This window comes from Macrobrachium nipponense, chromosome 10 (assembly GCF_015104395.2).
Source record: "Macrobrachium nipponense isolate FS-2020 chromosome 10, ASM1510439v2, whole genome shotgun sequence".
Lineage (NCBI taxonomy): Eukaryota > Metazoa > Arthropoda > Malacostraca > Decapoda > Palaemonidae > Macrobrachium > Macrobrachium nipponense.
The window spans coordinates 5229302-5244301 of NC_087204.1; the positions used below are offsets into that span (position 1 = coordinate 5229302).

General features: G+C 35.7%; 1 protein-coding gene across 1 annotated transcript in view; it reads right to left on the bottom strand.

Moving 5' to 3' along the window:
- The window catches only part of LOC135224268 (uncharacterized), a 118233-nt gene that overhangs the window by 91641 nt on the left and 11592 nt on the right, over positions 1-15000 (bottom strand). Inside the window, exons 2-3 of the mRNA XM_064263115.1 lie at positions 13495-13595; positions 11998-12199 (exon numbers count right to left, since the gene is read on the bottom strand). Coding sequence (XP_064119185.1) covers positions 11998-12199; positions 13495-13595 — 303 coding nt within the window. The remainder of the gene's footprint in view (positions 1-11997; positions 12200-13494; positions 13596-15000) is intronic.

The following is a 15000-nucleotide window of genomic DNA, read 5'->3' on the forward strand; positions in this document are numbered from 1 at the left end:
GAAATATCTCAAATCTCTTGTAAAACCATTCTCCCGTAATGATAATTATACTTAAGCAAACCTCCCGTGACACATCTCAAGTATAATAATTATTAATAATAATAATAACAATAACTCTCCAAAGCAATAATTCTCTTGCAAAAATCTCAAGTAAGGGTGAAATTCAAATAGCATACAACAGTATTGCTGAATCCTATGACATACAATTTCTCCAGCATGCAACACCATGACATAACACCATTGCCACACAACACAGATACAACAACATCATCGGCATTTCAAAGTAATTTCTCCAACAAAATAAAAAAACAATCTGTGTATCCCCCTTATATTTGTGTCTTTCAAGGCACAAAGAAACATATAACACATCCCGTGCATGTTAACTACTTTTCCCCTCATTTTCGGAAAAGAAAAATCTCTTTTTATTTCCTTTTCTCTTCGTCCAAGAGAGAAAAAAAAATCTCTTTTCTAAAAAAAAGACTCTACGAGCATTTCACTTCATCAACTAATCAATCAGCTGATATCTTAGCATTCAATGTCAAGGCCAAATCCATCTCCCAACACAAAGAAAAAAAAAAAGGAAAAGGGGGAGTTCACCCACACTGAGAAAAAAAAAAAAAAAAAAATTTCTCCCCCCCTGAGAACAACCCCTCAGTCGAGCGGCAGAACAGCCCGAGGCATACCAGCAGTATCCCCATCTCCCCTTGAACAGTGTCTGAGGACCCCTTCCCAAGGTATACACTAGTACTCATCCCTGCACTATCTCTCGAGGGAGGCCAGTGGTACCTTCCATGCCACTATCCCCCCGAGGGATGCCCGTACCCTCGCAATGCAAGGCGCCTCTCTGCAGAAATGTGCTGAGCCCGTAAAATTGTGGCCGCTGTCTCTAAGCCAGATATGATTATCCAAGCACAGTTCACATGCATAGAAAAATACACTCCTATGTTTTAAACAAAGACGAATGCATACGTCTATTATAAACACGTGCAAAATAAAGAAAACACGTCACTATGGGGCAAAGACAAGAAAAATTGTTGACCTCTTGAACCAATCCCATAACCCTGAAATATTTAAACAAAAACCCACTCCTTCAAAACAATAGTTTAACACTCACCACTCCATAATGGGAAAAAAGAACTCGAAATTCTCCGTAAAACACGGCAGTGATATATGTATTAAACACAACACCCGCACGGGTATCTCGGAACACTCTCGTCATTGCACAAGCAAAAGTCACACTGGGTGCGCTCACTGCTTCTGGCTGACTCCCTGGGAAAAATGCTGAGTCCCATAAAAATCCTTCCCTCCCTTTAGCACAGTTAACAGACAGATATTTTCTCATTTTTTCTCACTAAGTAACTGAAAACTAACAGTTTAACGATTTTCCACAATCCCACAAAGCTTTGTCGTTCGAAAACTATCGCTAAGTCACGACCCCTTTTTATTTTTCTAACTGGCCACCCATCTCTACATTGGCGTTCCTAGGCATAGAAAAGAAAGAAGACTTTCTATATCCCCTCTTAACCGCTGACACCACTATAACATGGGGGAAAGAACCCCCAGTATTCATAAGGTAAGCGTGGACACGAAACGGAAGGCAGACCCCCACACCCTATTACACACACAGGCTCTCTCTCTCTCTCTCTCTCCAAGGAATCACCCTCTCTCTCTCTCTCTCTCTCCACCTCTTTCTCTCCATTCTAACAGGTAATGAAAATGAGAGAGTTGCATCATAACATAACGTTTATTTACAAGAATAACTAAATCAATTAACTAAGTAATCCAGTCTTATGGTACAATGTCTTAGTCACCAAAGAAAGTCCACACCCCTCCGGGAACTCTGTCCCCCGGCATTTCCAGATCCGTCTGTTCAAAGATACAGAACACATCCCGGTAAGTACACACACAAGTTTAAAGACAAAGTTAATAAAATGGAACATCTTACAAGATATCAAAAACAAGCCATCCCTTTGGGCTAAAGTAAAGGTAAAACACTTACCCATTCCCAAACCGGAATATCACTCACTGTTTAAAAAACACTTTTGGCATCTGCCACATCATGGCTTCGCCTTCCTCCCCCGAATCTCTGTGCAAGTCTTCCCATAGACTTGGCTAGTGATACATTATGAATAGAAGAGGCGCACACGCACATACGAATGCACACTTCGACAACGCCTCATATTACTGGCTACAACCAGTTTCCCAAAGGCACTTTGAGAAGAGTTCATAAACTGTCGTACATTGACTTCCTGAATTAAGCACTTTTATCTCACGCCACCCCCTAGAAACTCATTCATCAGCTACTGTCAGGTCGTTACCTCTGCACTGTTCTCCACATTCCATAGGTCACAGAGAACGCATATTATTAATCAAAAACCCTATGGTCTTACATATATATATATATATATATATATATATATATATTATATATATATATATATATATATATATATATATATATATATATATATGTAAGGTACATAGGGTTTTGATTAATAATATAGAAAAGTATGAAATACTTTTGGGAATATATATATATATATATATATATATATATATATATAATATATATATATATATATATATATATATATATATATATATATATATTATTCCCAAAAGTATTTCATACTACAAGATGCCAGACCAAATAATACAGAATTTTACTTTTTATCCACCTTAGTTTTGGCAGCAGTCAGAATTTCGTTTCTAAAGAAATATCTTTGGCATTTCACATCACATTTGATAGTGTCGTTCAAGAGAGAGGCATCCAGTGCAGTCTCTGTCCGTTATGGTAAGTAAGTTTGTTTAACTCTGTACTGTCAGCTTCAATTCTTTTGAAAAGTTTGATAGTTGCAGTGGTTAGGAATGGCACAAGAAGGCATTCTATTCCGCGTGCTGACGTTTGTGACACCTCAGGGTTTGGAAAAATAGAACAAACACCTTAGTGGTAGTTCTCATTATTATTAGTAGTAACAGTGAAAGTACTTTACCTTGTGTGGTAGTCGTCATTATTACCAGTAGTAACAGTGAAAGTACCGTACCTTGTGTGGTAGTCCTCATTATTAACAGTAGTAACAGTGAAACTACTGTATTTGTTGCTGAATCGTTAATATAAACTTTCTCCATATTATCTGCGAACATTCTTAGATAAAAATGACATCGTATAAGCGAACACACCGAAGCCTTCCTGGAAGACCTGCTAAAATCAAAAATAAAACCGAAATTCATGACTCCTGAGTGTATGCCTTTTCATCCCTCAGTCCAAATGCTCTTTCGCTCTCTCTCTCCTTTCTTTCGAAGTCGCGCGGTTGGAAAAGGAGACCGTCAATATCGTCCGCTCTACTGAACGCGGCAGGAAACAAAGTCGTTGGCGTAATGCTTGTGGGTCTTAGCATTATTCAGGCGCCGTTTGTGGCTTCCGCCTCGGTTGTGATGTTACTCCCTCTCGGTGGTTGTTTTTATTCTCAGAAACAGTACCATAAGGAGGAGGATGATGTATAAGAAATGAAGTTGGTGAATCCTGTCAAAGATTGTGCTGGCAATAAATGTCTGTAAAATTGCGTGTAGTTCGCGCTGGATTGGGGCTTTCTTAGAGAGAGAGAGAGAGAGAGAGAGAGAGAGAGAGAGAGAGAGAGAGAGAGAGAGTTTAAATTATGACTGACTTGTAGCAAAGAGAGAGAGAGAGAGAGAGAGAGAGAGAGAGAGAGAGAGAGAGGAGAGAGAGAGAGAGTTACGAGGTTAAATTACGACTAACTTATCGCAATAATTGAAGACGAAAACACAGGAATGTCAAACACTTAAGAAGAAAACAGAATAGTCTTAATATTTAGCTGCTGGGAATATATTTGTGATCGATGCTCAGAACAATCACTCAGTCACTGCCAGCCACGACTTTCAACGTGCCAATGAACCCCCATAGTTCTGTCTGAGGGTAGAACGAAAACTTTACAGATGTCAATAATTTTAGGAAAATATTTGAACAAAAGAGGTCGTTATTTTTATGTAAATAATTTTAGAAAAGTAAAAAAAAATACTTTTATATAAATAATTTAAAAAATAGTTATTTCCAGTGAAAACAATAGTTACTTTTATGTAAATAGTTTTAGAAAAAAAATGTAAAAAATTTACTTTTATAGATAAATAATTTTAGAAAAAATAGTTATTTCTAGTGAAAACAATAGTTACTTTTTTTAAATAGTTTTAGAAAAAAATTATTTTTATATATAAGTAATTTAAAAAAAATAGATATTTCTTGTGAAAACTATAGTTACTTATATGAATAAAATTCTAGAAAAATATTTAAAAAAAATTTAATGTTTTTATATAAATAATTTTAGAAATTTTTATTTTTATTTTTATGAAAACATTAGTTACATCCTGTCATACAATTAACACTGTTGGGGAATTAAAGGTATCACTTCCACTTTATTTAATGTTAAAGACTGGATGGGCATTTAAATGCACAGTAAATTTAATAGACGAAACTATTGCCGGAGAAAACCCTTGGTTAATGAAGGCAGAAGGTAGTTGAAATTAGTTTGTTACTATGGTAGATTCACAACAACCGTGCATTTGATAAGCCAATCACAGGGCTGGAAACTCTCAGTCTCTCTCGAGCGTTCACATAGGCAGGATGTATGTCTTTCAAACGTATACCTCAGGAGAGGTGGAACATAGATCCTACCCATGTGAACTCTCGAGAGAGACTGAAAGTTTCCAGCTCTGTGATTGGCTTATCAACCGCCAATCAGGAGCGTCGTAAGGGACTGACCTAGACATCAAATGCACGGTTGATGTGAATCTACTTTAGCTAGATATTTATATACTGTAATTGCGGCTGTTGTGCGAGAGCAAGATAATAGTTCACTTTTACTATAACCACCGACGCGCCACATTAAATGGATATTACAGGTTTACTAAACTGAAACTCTTATCACAAATACAATTTCTTTCTGAGAACCATCTGGAAGGATATATACCATAAAGAAGACCTGCTTCCATTTCCAGGATTTCAACGTAATATCTCCCCCTTCCCCCACCCCCCACACTTAACGCACAGTTAATTGCGTATGTTAATCATAATTAAAATTAGGGAGAATATTGTTAACTTATGCTAGAGGGAAATTAGAGAATTACGAAGTTTCGCCCCCCCCCCACCCCCAGCCCCTAATCTCTATGGATTATGTCCGGTTCCCTTTGTTTATGCGAGAAATTCGAATGGAAATACCTTTTAACTTACTATATATATCATTGAAATTTTCATTTCATTATCAATATATTTCTCTACCTTGGTAAAATGGTTCAGACAGCCCAATAATATAAAATAAAAATTTTAAGGACAATCTAAAGGAAGCTTTGGCTCCGTTTGAACATATGGATGCATCGGAAGTAGTTTTACCTCTGCATCACACATTTGCAAACAAAATCATGATGAACATACAATTTGAATATCTTCAATTTGCATCAGAATATGCAAGCGTAAATCATATCACGGAATTAATTTAATGCAAAGTACGTACATGTGTTTTTTTATATATTTATTCATTTTGTTGTTTATCATGTAAATATGGAAATTTAGTTAAGGCCGTACTCTTGGATATGAAATGTGCATTGCACACATCAAAACGAAGACATGAATCCCAGGGGGTGGGTAGCACAACAGCCATATCCGCGCACATCTGTGAATTCTGGGAGGAAAATACCTAGAAACAGGACCTTTCCATGACTCGATGACGGGCATCTGAAAACAGTTTCCTTTATCGTTGTAGACTAAAGTCACATTCACAGCTGAACAACCGTAAGCTAAAAATAAACATCTACAACAGTTTATGGGAACATGTTATAGTCGTTTTTAAATGTAGTAGTCAAATCAGGGAAACGGGACAATACAATGAAGACAGCAGTTACTGATTTCAGTAAGAAAAATAGTTTTCGTAAATGGATAGGCCAGTGCAAATTGTGCTCGATTTATGCCATGGAAGAAAAATTACCACAAGTTTTTGTTTTGTTTTGGGCACAACTAACGATATCCACCTTAGGAAGGGTAGTGCCGTCAGTGCACCTCAAGGGATACACTGTAGGCATTACTAAAGGTTCTTTGCAACGTCCACTCGGTCCTTAGCTACAACCTGTTTCATTCCTTTTACTGTACCTCCATTCATATTACCTTTCTTCCATCTTGCTATCCACCCTCCCCTAACAATTATTTCATAATGTAACTGCGAAGTATTCCTCATGTTACACCTTTCAAACTTACCTACTCTCAGTTTCCTTCCCAGCGTTGAATGACCTCATAGGTCCCAGTGCACAGCTCCTTCCCTGAAATCAGAGAGCTGCTAAGATATACAGCGAATCTGAGAGGTTAGCCCAGAGTCATTTTCAATTTTCGTCCAAAAGAAAAAATCCGCAAGCAGAAAAAAAAAATCAAGTAAATCCCTCAAGAAGGCAGACGTTATTCCTTACAAGTTATATCGAAATCAATAGCTGGACTTATTGCTTGCATTAGTTTCTTTTTCTCTCTCTCTGTCTGTCTGTCTCTCTCTCTCTCTCTCTCTCTCTCTCTCTCTTTCAAGGCCATTAATGTCACACTAGATTAAAAAGAACGTGTTTCCCCACCGACGCCTCTTGAGAGTGTAGCCAGCAGCTCCTCGCCTCATAAGTAATTGGTCTCTGGTTAAATTCAAAGACGCCCACCGTCCGTCTGCTCCTTTTAGTGAGTGAAATATGTACCTGGCGGTCAGATGGCTGTTATGGGTCGCAACTGAATGTTGTGAAAATGCAGAAAGTTGATAGGACCAACCTATAGCCGAACCTTAGCTCAGCCTCGACATCGTCCAAACATGGAAAATAGGTTTTCATGTCATGCTTTTTCCTCTTAGAAAATAAGTTAAAATGTCATACTTTCTCCAATAGAAGATAGGTTTTAATGTCATACTTTTTCCTATAGCAAATAAGTTTTAATGTCATACTTTACCGGTAGAAAAAAAGTTTTTATGTCATACTCTTTCCTATAGCAAAATACGTTTTAATGCCATACGTTTTACCCATATAAAATAGGTTTCAATGTCATACTTTTTCCGATAGAAAATAGGTTTTCATATCATACTTTTTCACTCATCGGAGAATTTTTTTTGTGTTTCTTACTTTTCATTTGTTTAAAACTAGTTCATATCTCCATGAGATGATTATACATACATTAGATTGGAAGCTTTCGCATCTCCTTCATGTTCATAGTTAGTAGAGCGTCTAGGTGTTACAAATTCCAAGCTCCCAGATGTTTCCCTCCCTCCACGAGATACGCTAATAGGATGAGTCAATCGTGACAAAAAAGTCTAGTATATAATGAGCTCGTGCTTTTGGCGAATGTCTGCTGAAATACTGCGCACATAATTTATTCGCAGAATAATTGAGAATATATCTTACCTGCGGTTAATAGCAGGATATGCGCTGTCTTCCTCCATACAACACCAAAAAAAATCACTTTTCGCAGACGTAGTCCGTCAGCCAGAACCGACGAAGGAAACGGTAATTTTCTTGGTATGAACCTGAAGCGTGTACACAGTCCCCCTCCCCCTCTCCTTCGTAAAAGTAGAACTTCTCCTGATTTCAGTATCTGAGGTATTCGAGAATTTATGCATAATTGCTTAAACGAATATTTTTATTTATATTTCATTAATCAAATATGTTTGAATTTTCCTCAAGGCGCTGCTGATGCGCTTACATTATCAAAGAGTATGGAAATGAAATCGTCTTGGTAGTAATGGCATTAGCATAATGAGCAAAAAGTAGTTGAATATCAATACTGCAATGATCATATGAAGGTGCAGGGGACGATAAATGATGTAATAATCGTTGAGAGTAATAATTATTGGTACGAGATCAAAAGCGAATGTAAAACGGGTGAGATGCTGTGGCATATAAACGTATTTTTTGCAGATAATTAAAAGAATAATAATTGGAAGGAAAAGGAGTAGTGGTTAGACATTCATTTATTTTTTTCAGTTAGCTTATCCAACATTTTAGGACATTCCGTTCTAATTTGGGATAAAAGATACATCTGAAAATATCTATACTTCTATGATATGAAGTGAAACGTAACTTCACACTCAAAAGGAATAAGTGAACATCGTAATAGCATTAATCTAAGCAGAACTTTCATTGAATTGTGATCAAGCATTCTGAAACCCCCTTGGAATTTAAGATATACTCATACTTATCTTAGTTAAATACGCTTTTTATTCACCACTAAAAGTAACCAGTGGTGCGCATCAAGATTTAGTTGGCTTTGCTTTGTTTCCGCCTTATAAGTCAATATAAACAAATGAGTCCGTTGCTGCTGGAAAGAGAAAGTCAAACAAAGCGAATGTTGACATAACCACTTCTTTCTCTTTTCGATAGTAGACGCCACTGGATTTCTTGTTTACGAACCAAATACAAACACGTCTTACGTGCTTTGGCTTTTATGTTTTTAATGACAAATTCATAACGTTTAAAATGCCCCTATTTTATCTAAGGTAAGTAAACGTCGGTATAGTGGTTTGTTGTACTGGTTGGTCAAGGATTAATATTTCGGTTTCCACAAGAAAAGTGAAAAAAATCCATCGGATGCATTTTTCACACCCATGGAGTTACCTCACGCAACTAATCATACGCATTGGATGATTACAAATCTGTCGCATCAAATGGTTTTAAAAAATATATGGTAGAAGCCGCTGAGGGAATAATAGTCCTCTCTCTCTCTCTCTCTCTCTCTCTCTCTCTCTCTCTCTCTCTCTCTCTCTGATTACTGATGCAAGTACGAAATAATGAAATCTGGAAACGATGCCATGGGAGCAGCCGTGTCCTTCTTGCATGACGAACGGATCCCATTAGAGATGAAGAAAAAGTCTCCCCTCCCCCCAAAAAAGGAGTGGTTCTTTCGCTTTAATTAACCACTTATTTAATCATCTTGCAGGTCTTTTGCAGTTAATCATCTCCTGCCATCGATCCTTCCTAAAACGAAATGTGGTTTTGGCAAGCGTTCGACTTGGCAATTTCTTTCGTTATTTGCCTTTTACCATTTCATTTGGTTTCGTGACGTATTTTACTCTTTGTCTAGTTTTATTTATATTTAATCTTTTTCACTTCATCATTAAGAATGGAGAACTTCCTAAGTTTGCATTTTACTTGTAATAATGCTGCGTCATAGAATTAATTAGTCAGTGAGGTAAGCATTTTCCAGAATTTTTATGTTGTCATGAGATCATCAGTTTAGATAAGAAATAGAGAAAAAAATACTTTCTCTAGACTTTAATCTACGTCAGTTGGCTGACAAAAATTTAACCTTTCCCGATTATTCACAGTATATAAGCTTGATAGTTCTTTTCAAAACAGTAACAAGCCCTTTTACCTTTAGAGAAAGTTATTTTTTTTAATCTATTATCTTCATATAATTTGTCAATGCTTGTTTTACTTCCTCTTTTTCTTAATACCGTTAAATTTATAGAAAATTATTTCTATGAATTTTTTTTTCTGCAGAGGATATATATATATATATATATATATATATATATATATATATATATATATATATATATATATATATATATATATATATATATATATATATATATATATATATATATATATATATATGAAGAGAGATTTACCTGGCAGTTTATTCATTATATATTACTTTTAGTGAATATATTTCTTTCCAAGCGCTTATCTAATAAATTTACTGCCTTTTATCTAAACCATTTACTAAGAGACAGGCCACTATACCCTTATATTCAGGCTACACTGCCAGCCCAGCAAACCGGGTATTTCAATAACTAGAGAATGTTTGGAAGCCCACCTGTGGCTTCTCTTGAAATTAAAAACATGACTTACGAATTATTTTCGGATGTGCTCCATACCAACTGTGATTATTTCAATCAAGGGATGGAACTTTCCCTGCCATGAACACGCTTGCAAAGTTTTCATTCCAATGCTGCGTCACTTTCAAAACAATGGACAGTGGATCCTTCAGCTTTTGTTTTGTGTTTGTTCGGGAGGTGGTATTTTTTTTTTCTGCCTGGAGAGAAAATCAACATCCATTTCATGATTACTCTTTGGGTACTCAAACATTTTCTTGATTAAAAAGACAGATTCTCTCTCTCTCTCTCTCTCTCTCTCTCTCTCTCTCTCTCTCTCTCTCTCTCTCTCTATATATATATATATATATATATATATATATATATATATATATATATATATATATATATATATACATATATATATATATATATATATATATATATATATATATACATATATATATATATATATATATATATATATATATATATATATATATATATATATATATCAAATGTATTTTTATGCTATTGAAGGAAGGACGTAGTTTCTTAGACTCATATTATTATGGCATGATAAAGCGTAGTTTCTTAGACTTTTAATTTCATGGCATTGAGAAACAACTTAGTTTTTTAGATTTTTAATTTTATGATATTGGAAAAAATAAAGCGTAGTTACTTAGACTTTTATTTTTATGATATAAAAAAAACGATTTTGAAAAAAACGTAGTTTGTTAGACTTTTATTTTTATGTTATTGAAGAAAAGGCCTACTTTCTGAGACTTCATTTAATTTGTGCCTACTTTCAGTGGTAAGATTCAGGCTCGCGTTATCAATTTAGGGTCTGATTTTATCTATCCATTAACTGCTTGCTTATTCTGCGTTTATCCGAACAACCGATCTCCAATAATAAGTAAAATCACGACCCTCAGATCCCTTATGCCGAATTCAAACGTCATTTTCCCTTTCCGGTCGCTTGTTGCAGAGCGTCGATAGTCCATTTGCAGATCGGTGCCCCATTGCATTCTTTCTTGCACAAAGAGCAAATGGAGTGAGCGGTGGGTGGGGGCACCTGTCTGCTGTCAAATGCGAGAACTTTTCTTCCTTTGAACAAGGAAGAATCACCCTCCATTTGGACTGGACCGAAGAGCCATAACGTCAAAATTTTCCGTCGGCTTTTCCTAACTTTAGAATGTGTTTCCTTACTCAGACATAGTATATTCTTCAACAGAAAATATCCTTTATAATGAAGATGTTTATTTTACGTTGTCGTTCGGGTAATAAAAATTGACTAAATACGATTCATTATTTTATGTTATTCAGGTCATAAAAATTGACTAAATACGATTAATTATCTTACGTTGTCGTCCAAATCATAAAAACCGACTAAATACGATTTATTATTTTATGTAGTTCAGGTCATAAAAAGTGACTAAATACGACTCATTATTTTCTGTTGTCACCCATGTCATAAAAATTGACAAAATCCGATTTACTATTCCTTATTAAATAATACAACTGCAGCTGAAAAGGGAAATCGCTAGAGTCCTTTTATCAGTTATTAATATTCAAATTGTTTTTACAATTATTTTACATTTGTTGAATCTAATTACACCGGAACTGTGAGAAAAATATAGAATTATATGTCGTGGAATACGTGATGCCTGAAGTCATTCAACTTTATATTTAGAGTGAAATTACTCCTCTTGCCTGCGTTGATAAGTAGGGTACCAGGTGAGATGTCGGTTAGTTACACCTGTGTTCTTTTAATGAAATCGCGGAAAATACGCGGTAATTTTGACAAATGATAATCTTTGTTTCTATTAGGAATATGAAGTGAATCCAGCTACGCGCCATTTACAGAGTGAGAGATTGTTTTTTTATATAACATTTCTGCTTAGAATCTTTATCTAAAATTGTCATGATTGCAAGGAAGGTCATCACCCGTGTCTACATCTTGATAGCAATGACTCCTGTAAATCCCTATTCTTTTTTAAGAATCACGTATGCAATCATACATTACCGAACGGTACCGTTCGCAAACCTCGTGTGCGACTGCACTTTAGACCGTACCATTCACAACATAAACAGTACCATTCCAAATCATTGACCGTACCATTCACAACAGAGACCGTACCATTCCAAGCATAGACCATACCATTCCAAGCATGGCCGTACCATTCACAACATAGACTGTACCATTCCAAGCATAGACCGTACCATTCCAAGCATTGACCGTACCATTCACAACATAGACTGTACCATTCCAAGCATAGACCATACCATTCCAAGCATTGACCGTACCATTCACAACATAGACTGTACCATTCCAAGCATAGACCACACCATTCCAATGTAGACTGCACCATTCCAAACATTGACCGCACCATTCCAAGCATTGACCGTACCATTCCAAGCATAGACCACACCATTCCAATGTAGACTGCACCATTCCAAGCAAAAAGATCCAAACATTCCCGTAAGCGAGATTCTCAAAAATCCCTCTGGCGGAGATCGGATGCAAAAGGCAGCAGGTGAAGTTGTTTGCAAGATAAAAAGCTTTCTGTATCTCCATGTCACTGCATTCTGATGGATGTGATATGTAGGATAAGAGAGCATATGCAGAGACCACCGTATCGGCTGAATAAATATGCTTATCGGTCTGAAGACGGAGCGGTTGTTGAATCTATGCATGTGCTTAAGTTTAGTATTCAAGTGTCCGTATTTTAAAAGATAAGTGATACCCCGGTTTTATAATGGAAATAGGATCCATTAGAAATGAATAGTGACTGGCATAAATATGTATAACATTATATATATATATATATATATATATATATATATATATATATATATATATATATATATATATATATATATATATATAACAGATACTGAGAACACAATATGCGCAGGCAATAAGCATGCGCCTTTTCCACTTTGTTAAAGATATTCTCTTTATAATTTCCGTTAACATCCGGTCTTGAGCAAACAGAATTATGTTGATGCTTTCCTCTCAAAAATTTAATGCCTTCGGTCAACAGTTTCTGTTGACAAGCTATTCCATTCCGGAGTGAAGAGAAAATCCATTCGGAGAGTTTCTATTCACCAGTAATTTCTTTCTTATTTCCTTTCTTTACTTCCTCCTGAAGGGACGAGAATCACGTTTTAGTGATAAGATCGATTTTAAATTGCAATTGTTGCTAGTTTCAAGTTGGGGAGGGCTATGAGCTTATTATAGATGTACTGGCTTTTTACACATTACTTTACTCCCGATTTCTCGCATATTTAAATTAAAAAGGACGCCAGGTTGCTCAGAATCCAGAGGTCCACATAAGCAGCCCTTCAACATCCAGTCGCATTTAGCGAGGTTGAATGGCCTCTGAATAGTAAATATCCTGGAATGGAACTTGGGTCACTTCTCTTACGCTGGCCCAGACTTTGATACGTCCTCAGGTGAGAGGACTACACAGGTAAAGGACTATTTTTAAATTCAAATGCTTGTATTATGATACACTCTTCAGTCTGTAGTATTTAATGGTATGAGAACGTCGCTCTCAGGTTGCATTGTTTTGTATTTGCCTCTGTGAGTGTTCAGAGCCCATCAGTACACAGAGATATATTGTCTAAAATATGATAGGGAAAGTCCCATTACCTGCTGAATTTGAGGGAAGGTAACTTAGCGAAAGTCACATTGCCTGCTGAATTTGTGGGAAGGTAAGATACATCAGATATTTCTAAAGCACACAGTTTCACCTGTAAGAACGCAGGAAAGGCAGGGGGTGACAGAAATACAAAGTGAACCTGGCAACATACAGGAATACAGAAGTGTCCGTAGGTCTCTCTCTCTCTGTAAACTCTATACATAGAAAGTAACCGCAGATGTTATAGTGTACCAGAGTAATGTCATCATCAAAGAAAGAGATTTGTGTAGTATTCAACCACCGGCAGAGAAGTGGACGACTTCAGAGGGAATCTCTTTTCATCTCTCACTCTCAAATCCAAAGAAGAGCTCTTGGCTCGCATAGAAATTCCAGCTCTTAGTTATTCAACAGAGGACAAGAGGAGAAAAGCTTTGCTATTGATGTTGTTGTCTTTCTCTACATCATTATCATATTACTTAGTCTTCTAAATTAAAGACTTATCTTCCTCTTCTCCCTACAGTTTTAAAAACATGCTTTTATTCTGTTTGTCAGCACTTTCGATGAACGTAATCCTTCTGGAAATCATAATTCATAACAAATAGCTAAATGACATCCATGTATTGAAATGTGGTGTTGAAGGGTATCAGTCGAATACTTATATGGCAATGACAATACTATATGAAAAATACTTATATGCTAATGCAAGTATAGCAACCTTAACAATAAAGGTATCAGAAGATGAGATTGTTATATCAAACGCGAATTGAAAAGGCCAAACCGGCAATGGCTTTATATCTTCATTTTTGTATATTACAGTAATCAGTTTTTTTTTTTTTTTTACAATTCATTAATGTCACCCGCCATATTGACGAGATTTCCTATAAAGATCAAACAAACATTGCCAATAAAATAAAAAATTATAATGCAAAAATGATATAGGACTGGCGACAAACAAAGGTGAAAATATGTACACCCTACATTACAAACGTGTGGCGCACAGTTTCACAAATTCAGTCAAGGGTACCGCCTACTCGGTCAATTCAGACATCGCCGTATAATCCGATCAGGATGGATTGAATGACGCAAGCGACTTAATGAAAGGTCATCAAAGGCGGAATCCATTCAAAATATGAGCTGCCTGTAGTGTCACGAAAATTAGAGTACATTCATAAAATGTTTTACCAATCAAGAATAATCTATGTTTTTTTTTAGCGGGGGTTACCGGGACCAGTATCTCTCTCTCTCTATCTCTCTCTCTCTCTCTCTCTCTCTTTCTCTCTCTCTCTCTCTCTCATATATATATATATATATATCTATATATATATATATATATATATATATATATATATATATATATATATACGTATATATATATATATATAAATATATGCATATATATATATAAATATGTTATATATATATATATATATATATATATATATATATATATATATATATATATATATATATATATATATATATATATATACATGTGTGTGTGTGTTTAACGGCGGTTT